Below are 13,265 nucleotides of genomic sequence, written 5' to 3'. Positions count from 1 at the left end.
ACGCTACAGAGGCTGTATAGGCTTTAGAAGGACCAGGACTAGAGGATTGAGAAGTCTGTGATGTTCTAGGTTGAAAATTTGGGTCCATACGGTACCAACAGTCAAAAGCTGAATGACCGAGACCACCACAGATCTGACAGCCTTGAGAAGAGGCAGATCTACCTTTATTTCGATTGTTGAACCTTCCTCGAGATTGCATATATCTGCCTCCTCTTCCTCTATAAGTGTTGCGACCTCTAGATTGTGAATAGCCACCTCTTTCTGATCCAGAATGAAAAAATTGAGAATTAAAACCAGAGTACGGATATGGTTGAGGAGATCCTTTAGCTGCTGTGTAGGCAACATTGAGATCAGTGCTGGTGTTGGAATTACTCATCTTAGCCTCAATATGAATAGATTCGGAACATAACAATGAGCATAGCTCATCCATAGAAATCACTTCAGATCTGGCTCGAATAGCAGTAGTGAATGCATCATATTCACTAGGAAGGCCATTCAAAGTCATTAATACCAAATCCTCATCATCAACCTGTGCAGATGCTAGTGACAATTGATCTGAAATTTCTTTGATTTTGAAGAGATATTCTTCCATAAATATCATCAATATGTCGTGAACGCCCAATTGATGCTTCTACATCAGGAGTAGAAATAGAATGTCGTCGTTGCTGTGTAGAATCCCTGTTCCAATCATGATCAATATGATGAGTACTGCGTCTACAACCATGTGCAGAACCTGCAGACTCCCATTGTCCACCGCTACCACCACCTGTTGGAGGACGACTGCCATCACTATCATCTCCACTACCACTAGGTGGACTCAAACCACGACCCTCACTAGAGCCACTTCCAGTAGACCTTGCTCTTTGATGGTGTTGAGGTACTTGGCTACTAGTTGCATGATCTCCCTCATCATCATCATCATCAACAACAATCAACCAACTTGAGTTATCTTCATTATCCAAGACTGCATGTTCTCTCTCTTGAAGCCATGGAGTTAATAGATCATCTTCTTCAAATATGTAGTCAAGATTGATGGGGTTAAAAGATTCCTCTATATCATCTTGGCTTTTTCGTGTTGCATGTCTGATCTTTAGCCTCATATTGTAATACACATAAACAAGTTTATTTAATTTTTTATACTTCAACCGATTCCTTGTCTTTGTATGTATCAGGCTAAATGTACTCCAATTGCACTCACAATTAGAAGAAGACGTGGTTTGGCTCAATACTCTCACAGCCACTTTTTGGAGTGCCGGAGCCGATGTACCATAATGGATCCACCATTCAGCTATATACAAATCAATCAAATATTAGTGATTATGTTATAATTTGATATAGAAGTGTTGACAATGTAACAGTAATATATAATTAAAATAGTTAATAGTTCATTGAGTATATAATAATTACCAGGATTTGTTGCTTTCATTGCTCTTTGTGCTAACACAGCACCAAAAGAATCTTCTTTATTACAAAATAAAGAGATCTGCAATGAACAAAAGGCAATAAGCAGTTTTAGAAACACAATTCACAAGTCAAATAATAAGTTATCAACTTAACTAATATTAAATAATGACTAACTTGGTTTATCGCCTGTATTTGCTCGTTTAAATCTGGTAGAAGTCTCGAAATCACATTTCTAACTCCACTCATCACTTCTCGATGATTAGAAAGGTGCTCCCCATACTGGAATATGGGATTTAAAAAATAACCTACGTTCGAATATAAAATAATAATAAAAGTGAGACAAGGAACACATAATTTATAATTTAAATAAATTAAAAATTACTTACCAGCAGCATGCAAGTCCGTGTGTAGTTGGAAAGCCCATCGATTATCAATAATCTTCCAATAATCTACATAATAGCAACAATTTTGTTTGATGGCCAACTTTGCTCTATCCATGGCTTTATATATAAAACCCATTGTGGGCTTTTCATCCCCATCTACAAGTCTAAGCACCTTTAGAAGTGGTTCTTGAACTTTTAATACATCTGCCGCCTTGGTCCAAAAATCTATACTTTGTATAATATTTTTCGCTTCTTTTGCATCATCCTTTTTGGACCATTTGCTGTGCTTCCACTCTTGAGAATGAAACATATCCTGTAAAGCAGTCTTATGTTTAACAATGTTTTCCAAAGTAATGAAATTGGTGGCAAAGCGTGTGATGACAGGACGTAACAACTCTCTATCTCCTGTGAATCTCTTCATGAAATCAACGACCCAATTGGAGTTGTAAATAAATCGTGTGATTACTTTTGCACAATCCAACACCTTTGCTACACTTTTTTTCTTCCCAATATCCTCTAACATAAGATCAATACAATGAGCTGCACATCCTGTCCAATACAAATTCTCCCTTTTTTGCATGAGTTTGTAACCAGCAGCCTTTATCGCAGCTTCGTTATCAGTTACGATTTGCACAACATATTCTTCTCCAATTTCATCCACTACCTTGTCCATGAGGCCCAAGTAATAATCAGCTGTCCTACTAGGTACATCAGTTACATCCACAGACTTTTGAAAAATTGTTCCACGATTGCTATACACAAGAAAATTAACAATGTGCTTTCTTGTGGGCCCAGACCATCCATCACACATAATTGTAACACCTCTCTCAGCCCAACTAGATTTATGAGATTTTATCCAATTTTGTAAAGCTTCATACTCCATTGGTAAATACACTTCAGTTACCTGTTTAATAATAAATAACAAACAAAAACTATTAACAAGCATCTTAATAATTTATTTATTTTTAAACATAGATAGAGTTTTTTCAAACTTTAAGTTAGAGGCTTACTTCATAAGAAGTAGGTAGCTTTGTTCCTCTTCCAACCTCTCTTGCAGTATCCAACATTGGTTCTAGCCATTTAGAATTAACAACATTAGTAGGCACTGAAATGAACAATACAAACTGGCTAACTGCTCTTCCTAATTTTTTCTTTGCTTCTTTCAAAAATCTAGAGGAGAGTTTGGATTGTTTGTTGCCTTTGGTCCTATGAAGATCCACATCTATGTCTAATAATTGAACTTCTGGAGAGGATGTATCAATCCATTTCCTACCTGTACTAGTCTCACGAACACTATGACTTCGCCGAGCAAAACCAGGAGGTGGTGCAACCTCAATATCACTAGCCCTATTTTGTCGGGCCATAACCATTTCTAAGTCATCCTCATCATTTTCATCATCATCACACTGACTGGCTCTAATTTGTTCTGTCAATTCCTCATTCATCTTCCTTTTGTCAAGCTTTTTGCCCTTATAATTATTCAAACGATCCATCATTAGTGTTCGAACTTCACCACTGACATTAGCACAAGGTATGACTTGACCTTTCATATGGGCCAAATGTTGCTTCAACCTAGTTATACCACCATTTAGCTCTTTTCCACAAAATTTGCACCTAATTTTATGCCTATTATTTTCTAGTGGAATTCCAAATTTCCAACCAATATCATCACTTGGAAGTTTTCCACTAGAACCACCTTCGTGCGCCATTATAACTTTCAATTATCTACAATAACAGTTTTCAATTAACAAATATTGTAATTCAAATTTAGTTAGTAATAATAATGCATTTAAAATAAAAATAAAAAATCTATAATATTAAACATCTTTACTTAACAATTAAACCTCTTTAAAAAAATATGACAGATTAAACCTCTATAAAAATAATCTGATATAAAAAAAATCTGAAATAAAAAGATTTGACAGATTAAAAAATCTAAAAAAATAAAAAAAATCTGAAATAAAAAATTTGACAGATTAAATCTCTTTAAATAATATATATAAAAAATATATATATTGAGCATATGTGCATTTAAAATATATATAAAATATATTTTTATATATAAAAAATTATATTCTATGCTGATAATATATATATATATATATATATAAATTATGGGAGAACAAACCTGCTCCTGAGTTGTAAAATTATGAGTTCTATTCACCTTCTGAACTTATGTGCATTTAAAATTATGTAAAAATTGCCCCTGAATTCTATTGAACCTCAATAATATATATAAAAAATTATGTGCATTTAAAAAAATAACCACAGAAAAAAAAAAATTATAGACAAACCCCACCTCCGTGCGCCATTATAACTTTCAATTATCTACAATAACAGTTTTCAATTAACAAATATTGTAATTCTAATTTAGTTAGTAATAATAATGTATTTAAAATAAAAATAAAAATCTAAAATATTAAACATCTTTACTTAATAATTAAACCCCTATAAAAATAATATGATATAAAAATAATCTGAAATAAAAATATTTGACAGATTAAAAAATCTAAAATAATAAAAAAAATCTGAAATAAAAAATCTGACAGATTAAATCTCTTTAAATAATATATATAAAAAATATATATATTGAGCATATGTGCATTTAAAATATATATAAAAAATATTTTTCTATATAAAAAATTATATTCTATATAAAACATTATATTCTATGCTGATAATATATATATATATATAAAATTATGGGAGAACAAACCTGCTCCTGAATTGTAAAATATGAGTTCTATTCACCTTCTGAACTTATGTGCATTTAAAATTATGTAAAAAATTGCTCCCGAATTCTATTCAACCTCAATAATATATACAAAAAATTATGTGCATTTAAAAAAATAACCACAGAAAAAAAAAAAATTATAAACAAACCGAACCAAACACAACTTATAAAGCAAAACTATGACTTTCTTTCTTGACCCAAAACAAAAAAAAAACAGAGCATCATATGGTGAGAGAACAAACAGAGCATACCTTCAACGAAGAAGCTTGAAATCGGTGATGGATTTGGGTTCGATTCGATGCTTCTCCCTGCAGGCTGCAACACTTTACAAGATCGAAGCCCCTGGGAGATAGATTTGGGTTTGATTGAGGAGTTGGGTTTGGTCCAATTGAGTTTTTCTTCAAAGGTTTGTAACACATTTATGGTGTCCGTCCGTGAGTCTGTGTATGTATTATTGTCCGTGAGTCTGTGTATGTATTCCGTGAGTCCGTGAGTCTGAGTTTTTCTTCAGAGGTTTGGTCCTTTTGCTTTATTTTTCCAGGTACTTTGGTCCATTTTTTTTTTCTTTTGCAGGTTCTTTTGCTTTATTTTTTCTTTTCCTCAAAGTGCTTTGCTTTGCTTTTCCTCCAGGTGATTGCTTTGCTTTTCTCAATTGTTTTTGCAGGTCTTAAGGATGCCGTGCTTTGCTTTGGTCAGTATCCACACTCATACATACACAAGACACTGTGCTTTGCTCGTTTTTCAGCCGTATCGGCATGTATCGGACAACAAATCGCTTACGTATCGGATTCAGCCCGATACGTATCGGGAATCGGCCGCTACGGCCGTGAAATTTAGTCTCGCCGGTATACCGGTGAGTATCCGACTCGGCCCTATCATTTTCTGGTACGAACCGGCCGGTACGGAACGTACCGGCCGATATTTAGAACCTTGGCTCACGCACAGGTTATGTAGCTTTTTGGTAGAGTAAAGCCTCGTTTGGAGAGTAACTATTTTATCTAAAAAGTTAAAAAGTTATTATAAGTTGTCAAATCACTCTCTCTATTTTTTTGCACATCTTTTCATAAAAAGTCAAAAAGTTATTAAAATAGTCTGTTTCCAAACAAGACCTTATTATAATTTGTGGTTTACAAATAAAATAATATAGATTTTTGATAATATCATATATATTGTGGTTTAATAATATTTGGATGAAAAATATGTAACATTATCACACAAATACATATTACTACTACAAAATGCAAAAATTTATTTATGAATCACAAGTTGTCATAACTTTATTAGAAAATTACATAATATTTATTACAAAAATACGTATGTGATAAAAAAATAAAAAATGACAAGATACATATGCTATACACATGCACAAAGGAATATTTTAAAAGGGGAAATTACATATCAGTCAAGTTTTTACAAAATATTTACGTGTTAATGGATAAGTTTATAAATTATGTATATAAATTTTATCATTGATTTAAAATTTGGGAAGAATATTAAAAAAATAGAGTAGAAGAAATAATTGTGAAGTTATAGATGTACAAGTAAATCATGTATTGAATTGTATAAATAAAATTTATAACTTCATCACTTTGCAATTATAATTTTTACTCATATTTTTTTAAAAAAAATTGTCCTAAAATTCATCTTAAAAAAGTAATTCCCCTTTCTTAAATGGTATAGCCAATTGTGGCACCACCAAGAAACTGTTACATCACAACATAGCATCACATCTATACAGGTCCCGAGAGAAGATAACTCACTTTTATTAATTATTTTTATTTGGTAGAAAATATTTGATAACTTAAAATTTTGTGACTTAAATAATTTAAATTTGTCAAAACGACATTGTATGAGAGAAAAATTCAACAATTATACGTGTTCAGGATTCTCTCTCCCAAATTCCTTGGTCTTTGTGCTTTTATGCGCTCTCAATTGTTTTATGTGGGGAGAATTTTAAAATATAACTGTATAATTTATAAAGATAAGTGGACATTACAAGGATAATAATTTGGAGACAAATGATCACGGCCTATGCAATGTATATAGTTATAGAGAGCGAGCACATGATACTCTGTCCCCTTTATAGTTGTTTGTTTGTTCTAAAATATTTGAAATTGACATATGGTTGATTTTAAATTTTTATTTTTTTTATTTTTATTTTATTTTATTTTATTTTTTTTGAAGTGGTTGATTTTTTTATTGGAAATTGACGGATGAGAATTATCTATCTTAAAAACTGTGCCAGTGTTTGGTTTGAATTTTGAAAATGATTTTTTTTTTTTTTTAGGGTGGAGCTCATGTTTAGGATTTCAATATGAGCCTCCGTTTGGGAAGTGTGTTGACTTTTTGACTTTTTAATTATTTTAGTCTGGGCTATTTTAGCTTGGTTTGGGAAGTATTTTTTGACTTTTTGACTTTCTTGACTTTTTTTGTGAGAGAGGATTGTAACGATTATGGGTTGGATTTAATGTTTTGTTTTTTGTGGCTAAAATAGCATATTTTGTTTTTTGTAGCTATTTTAGCCAAAAAAGTCTGGCTTTTTTCTTCCCAAACGGAGCCTGAGAGAATTTGAGAAATTTTTGAAGTTTATCATAGGTCTATTTTGATAATCTGAACCGTTCATTTTTTAAGATTCACTAAATAAAATATTAATGTAAAATATCAAGATAATTAGACATCGATTGCTATATATTTGAATCAAATTTATATTACAAAAAATGAATAGTTATTCTTAAAATTATATTCGTCGTCCATTTTTGTAAAACAAATATGATTCGAATATATAGCTACCGATATCCAATTATTTGTATTTTTTGCAAAAATATTTTACGCAACAAGTCTAGAAATGTAAAAGGTTCAAATCATTGAAATTAATTCCAAAATAGACGCAATAAGTCCAAACATTCTTTCAAGTTGAGAGGACAAAAACAAAACCCTTTTTGAAAGCCCAAAATTGAAAGCTCATTTGTTTATCACTGTTCCCAAAACTATTTTAAATCTATTTCTATTTCCAAAACTATTTCAAACAAAATTTATCTCTATTTAAACTGCATCTATGTTGAAGTAGGCAATATATCATCATATTTTTAAATTAATCGAATTTTTTTGGATGAAATTTTGTAAAGAAATGATTTGTAAATTCATATAAAAATTTAAATAAAATGAATTTGTATTTCAAATTAATATATATTTTTTGAAAATAGTGAAGAAAATGTGTTATATGTTTTAAGTGTATTTAGATTAATTGGATCTAAAAACGTATTTGTTTTTTTTTTTATATTTGTTAGTAGGTATCTTTTGGCAAAGGTTAAAAGTAGTTTTTTTTTTTTTAGGTCCCATCACCTCTACTTTTTTACACGTTTAAAAAAAAAAAACCAAAAAAATTCCCAAAATAAGTATTGATTTTTTAAATAAATTTTATAGTTTTTTGTGTATATTTGTTACTATGTAGTGATTTTTAATTTTTTTATTTATAAATTTATAATTTTTAAGTGTATTTAGATTGAGTGGATCAACTAGGATATTTAGCCTAGTAATTATCTAACACTATCTGGTCTTGGATTCAACTCCTACGAAGAGAGTTTGATACCTTTTACAGTGAGTGGTGTTATGTAATTGTTGGGCTTGGACAAAGAAGTTTGATACTTTTTACCATTATGAATGAATTTAAAAAGTGAAAAATAATGATTAAACTATTTAACAGGATTTTGTTAACAAGTATTCAAGAATGTTTGTTTTACAGTTAGACCAAAATTACCATTTTTTACATTTCTCTACATTATTTATTTATTTTTTAGTTGACATTTTAATTTTGTTGACATTTTTTTTAATTAATAAATTTGAATCATATGAACAATACTTTTGAAAATTTATACAACAAAAAACTATGTGTCAATTTATTTAACCACACAAGTTCAAAATTTTTTTTTTCTACATATTATCAAAGTTGCACCCAATAAATTTACAATTTATTTATAAAATTTTCAAGCTAATAATCCTCACAAGAATTTTAATTTTATAAATTTCACCAAATGAGCTCATTATCTTGAACTATTACTTTGTCTATGTTACTAAAAAGAAAATTACTATGGCATGCATTTCTTTAATTTGGGGGAAAATATGTTATGACATATCAAAAGAGTAACTCATAGCACATGTGGAAAATGAAAAAAAAAAGTTTAGAAAAGAAAAGTAGATAAAAAAATAAAGAAATATCAAAAAGGGCATGTTGGTCTAACCATAAAATGAGCATTTCTTAATAGCATACATTCACTGTTTTTTCTTACAGGAGGCAATTAATACTCATTTAATGCCACTAACAAAACCCTAAATAAAAATTCACTAAGAAATATTAAAAAGTATATTAAGACTAGGTGCATCTAAAAAATATAAAATATAAAATAATATAAATACAAAAAAAGGTTTTTTTTGAAAAATATGAAAAAAGTTTACTAAACATAACAAAACACGAAAATTAAAAAATTTAAAAAATAGTTTTAAAAACTCAAAATCAAATAAATTTTTGATTTTCAAATTTCTAAAAACTATTTTCAAAATATGTAATCAAACAAATTTTCAAAATTTTAAACTCTTTTTACAAAATTATCTTTCAAAACCAAACTAAATGCACCCAGTCTCTTTGTCTTAATTCACCCACAACTGTAGAATTATACAAAAATTTCAACATATGATCTAAGATGGTTGAATGAATTGAGACAGAATTTTTTACCAATATTTAAACAAGGTTGTTGCGAGAGAATTTGAAACAATAGGAAAAAATATGAAGACATAGGATCTACTATGCTATAGAGGCATAGGCAGACAGTTATTCTATATATGGGTCCTTTAGTTATAACTTTTTGGGTAAATTATTGGTCATAATAGTTAAATTTAATTTCCATCAAGTCCTATTAAAAATAAATATTAGTAAAATTGTCTTTAAAAATAACTTTTTTGTGACAATTTCTTACATATGTCGCTAAAAATTAACAATTAATGACTTTTTTTGTCATGATTTTTATAAATTGTTGCTAAAACTTACAATTAATAACTTTTTTTATGACAAATTTTTTCTATAAAATTTATTAGACAATAAGTTCACGTATTATGACCTAGTTATCCTAACTTTTTTAACTTTGGAATCATGATTAAAACCAGATGTTTTCAACAAATTCAAAGATGGAAGTGGGAGATTCGTGGACAGCTTGAGGGAGGATGTGGCAGGACTAGTGAGCTTGTATGAGGCTACACACCATAGAATGGATGGTGAAGATGACTTCGAAGAAGCCTATAGTTTCAGCACAAGACACCTAAACTCATCATTAGGGAAGATGGGGATTGAACTTGGTGAGCAAGTGAAACAGTCACTGGAAATCCCACTCCATTGGAGGATGCCAAGGTTAGAAGCAAGGAACTCCATTGATCTCTGTCTCATGGAGGATTCAATGCCCTCTGTTTTGCTCAAGTTTGCAAAGTTGGATTACAATCTAGTGCAATCAGTACACCAGCAAGAAGTCCAAGAATTATCAAAGTAAGCTTTACTCTGACGCAAATGCTTACTTTGATGGATCAAAGATCGATGATTATGATTAAGAAATTAATATACATAAACAGATATTTACAAAATTTCTTACCATTAAACACCAAGACAGTGAGGTTCAATCATATTTATTAACCTTGCAGAAAACAGACAGCCAAGTGTGAGCCCAATAGTTTCGTAATTCATTTTTGTGCAACCAGTGAAATTGATTTGTGAATGTATAATGTTATTTAATTTAGTCCAAATATTAAAATGCTTGAAGATTTTGATTCATTAGGTGGTGGAGAGACTTGGGTTTCAAAGAAAAGCTTGAGTTTTCAAGAGATCGTTTGATGGAGAATTATTTGTGGGCAATGGGAATTGTTTTCGAGTCCCAGTTCTCCAAATGCAGGAAATGCCTTACTAAATTTGTCTGCATACTAACAGCCATTGATGACATGTATGATATATACGGATCGCTAGATGAGCTTGAACTTTTTACTGATGCAGTCAATCGGTATGATATAGAACAACAACAAAAATTGTTAATTTTTTTCATTAACTACATAAATCTCAAGCATTTTATGTACCTCTCTGTCTTAATTAATTCAACAGATGGGACCTTAAGGCCATGGAGGAGCTCCCAGAGTACATGAAGATATGTTACTTGGCTATGTTCAACTTTGGAAATGAAATTGCATATGATGTTCTGAAAAACCATGGCTTGGATGTTCTGTCCTACATTAAGGAACAGGTAAAATTTTGAAGATGGACAGTTCTGTTATTTATCTTAATAATGCATCTGGTCTTTTTGTGCAATAATGATCACATGTAATTATTTGATGATTCCAGACTATCAATTATTCATGGTATGTCACATTGAAAGGTGGGATTTTAGATCCCACTTTTATCAACTTAGCTAACTATAATTGGTCGGCTGAGACCAAAATTTTCAGGTAGTCATGGACAATCAAATTTCCCGCCTCAAAAACCGATTGTTGTATTCAACTAATGACAATCAACTGGATCAGATCAGTTGGTTATTTATGTACACTTTTAACTGAGAGATCAGATGATCAATCTTTGTCACAGATAAAGATTAAAAAATTTTTTCTCTATCACTGGGCTATTTCTTAAGTTACTTATTCTCCACTATGGTGTTCTTTCTTCTATTAGGCTTAAGGATATGTGTTTTGAATTTTGATTATCCAATTGGATGTAATTATTATGATATTAAAGAAAAACAGTGACAATTAATAATGTGAAATTGCAGTGGACAAATCTTTGTAGATCATATTTAGTAGAAGCAAGGTGGTTCTACAGTGGGTACACTCCAACATTGGATCAGTACTTGGACAATTCATGGACTTCTGTGGGTGGCCCTGCAGCAATAACCCATGCTTACCTGATGCTAGGGTTGCCCCTAACTCTAGATTCTCTTGATGGATTGAAGATTAGTTCTGATGCAATTTACTGGGCATCTCTCATTACCTGACTAAGCGATGATTTGGGCACTTCCAAGGTAATGTACACCCTATAATACACGTGCAATTAACTCTCACAAAAGGGTTGTAATCAAATCTTTCAAATCTTTAAAGGCTTTTTTTTTCGTTGCTTATTTTTTTTTTTTTCTCTTTTTTGAAAACCAGAAGAGATTTTTGAAAAAATTTTCTTAAAACAAATGACTTGTATAAAAAAAGAATTAAAAGTTCTTGAATTTTTAAAAATGATTTTCAAGACAAAAATAAATATATTTTGTTACCGGAAAGTCCCATGAATTTTCTTGTAGACTAAAGTCACAAGAATTTGAAAATGTACACTGTGAGGTCCTTTCACTATATTTCTAAAAGATTTCCAAATATGGATATGCTTTATTTGTGCACTATTACCTTATTAAACTTTTGTCAAATGTGTCATTTTTAAAATGTGATAATGGGACATTATTCTAATTGTCTTGTTAAACTTTTACCAAATGTGTAATTTTTCTTAAAATATAATAAGAAAATTATCTTATTAAACTTTTACCAAATTTGACATTTTTAAATTGTGACAGTGGACGTTTGTGCACTATTGTTTTATTAAACTTTTGTCAAATGTGTGTGTGTATGTGTGTCTTTTTTCTTTTTTTTTCAATGTCACAAAAGGACATCATTCTAATACATGTATTGTTGTGGATATGCTTTATTTGAAAGATTTTAATGCAGGATAATTAGACTTATAAGCTCATAAAAATATTTATGGGATTAAGTGGTCCATAGGTCATGAATATAGGATTATTATTAAATATGCTTCTTTTTTCTCAAAAAGATGAAAACAAATATTCTAAAAAAAATAATAGAAAAAATAGAAAAAAAACAACAACAACAACTACAAGTCAAATTAGCCTACCCAAAATATTATTGTAAATTTGGGCCGCATTTGATGTAGCGCTTAAATCATATTAATTCCACTTCTTATTTATTTCTTACTAGTATCACATAAAATATCGATATCCAAATATGAACATTATAACATTACTGACTTGAGCATTGAAGATCATAGTTTTAAGCAGACTAACTACATTGTGTTGATTGTTGTAGGATGAGATTGAGCGAGGGGATGTGGCCAAATCCATACATTGTTGCATGATCAAGGAAGGAGTTTCAGAAGAAGAAGCACGAGATCGCATTAAGGCCCTAAAAGGCTTTTCATGGAAGAAACTTAATGAGGCATCTGCTAAGATTAATCACCGTCATCACCCTGCTAGGTCCATAGTAACTATGCCATTAAACATGGCCAGGACTGCACAAAGCATATTTCAGCATGGTGATGGCATTGGTACTTCAATTGGGATCACAAAAGATCGCTTGACCTCTTTGATTGTCAAACCCATTCCAATTCCAATCCAACATGCATAAATCACCAAGCAATGTTACAAGAACCCAATCTTTTACTAGTGGCCATGTAATTTGTGAGATTAGTTAATTATGAACATATTTTATCATTGGCAATTTCAAGATTTTTCCAAAACTTGTGTGCATGAGAGATCAAAGACCACAAGCTACTCTGCAGATTGCTTTTATCAGATCGTTAGCATTACATTGGCTTACTAGAATTAGATGTTCACAATTCAAAAAATGATTTGTTTATTTATTAAATTAATCTGCTCTCCACGAATTAAACGGATCTACGATTTCAAAAATTTACTAATCAAACTAATTCGTGAAACCTTTACAACTAAACTAGA

At 30.6% G+C, this 13,265-nt stretch overlaps 2 protein-coding genes across 2 annotated transcripts; one reads left to right on the top strand and one right to left on the bottom strand.

Annotated features, from left to right (window-relative positions):
* Nucleotides 1–524: 524 nt before the first annotated feature.
* LOC145796069 (uncharacterized) lies at nt 525–3,496 on the bottom strand. The gene is made up of 5 exons (XM_082881058.1): nt 2,798–3,496; nt 1,791–2,691; nt 1,579–1,709; nt 1,408–1,483; nt 525–1,288 (listed from the first exon to the last, which is right to left on the bottom strand). The coding sequence occupies exons 1-5, from the start codon at nt 3,494–3,496 to the stop codon at nt 525–527; spliced, it is 2,571 nt and encodes an 856-aa protein (XP_082737184.1).
* A 6,266-nt stretch (nt 3,497–9,762) lies between these two features.
* LOC114295348 (putative terpene synthase 9) lies at nt 9,763–13,058 on the top strand. Its single transcript, XM_082879196.1, is given in 5 exon segments — nt 9,763–10,051; nt 10,338–10,556; nt 10,655–10,793; nt 11,313–11,561; nt 12,619–13,058. Coding segments are annotated over 5 exon segments (1,197 nt in total). The 5' UTR covers nt 9,763–9,779; the 3' UTR covers nt 12,937–13,058.
* The last annotated feature ends 207 nt before the right edge of the window (nt 13,059–13,265 follow it).

Source organism: Camellia sinensis, chromosome 7, assembly GCF_055761805.1.
Source record: "Camellia sinensis isolate YWXY chromosome 7, ASM5576180v1, whole genome shotgun sequence".
Taxonomy (NCBI): Eukaryota; Viridiplantae; Streptophyta; class Magnoliopsida; order Ericales; family Theaceae; genus Camellia; species Camellia sinensis.
This window is presented reverse-complemented; position numbering and strand designations above follow the sequence as displayed.

Coding starts and splice junctions, on each gene's coding strand:
- LOC145796069 (XM_082881058.1), bottom strand. CDS start 3,496: ATGGCGCACGAAGGTGGTTCTAGTGGAAAACTTCCAAGTGATGATATT. Junction 2,692..2,797: donor AGCTACCTACTTCTTATGAA/GTAAGCCTCTAA, acceptor ATTATTAAACAG/GTAACTGAAGTGTATTTACC. Junction 1,484..1,578: donor AAATACAGGCGATAAACCAA/GTTAGTCATTAT, acceptor TGTTCATTGCAG/ATCTCTTTATTTTGTAATAA.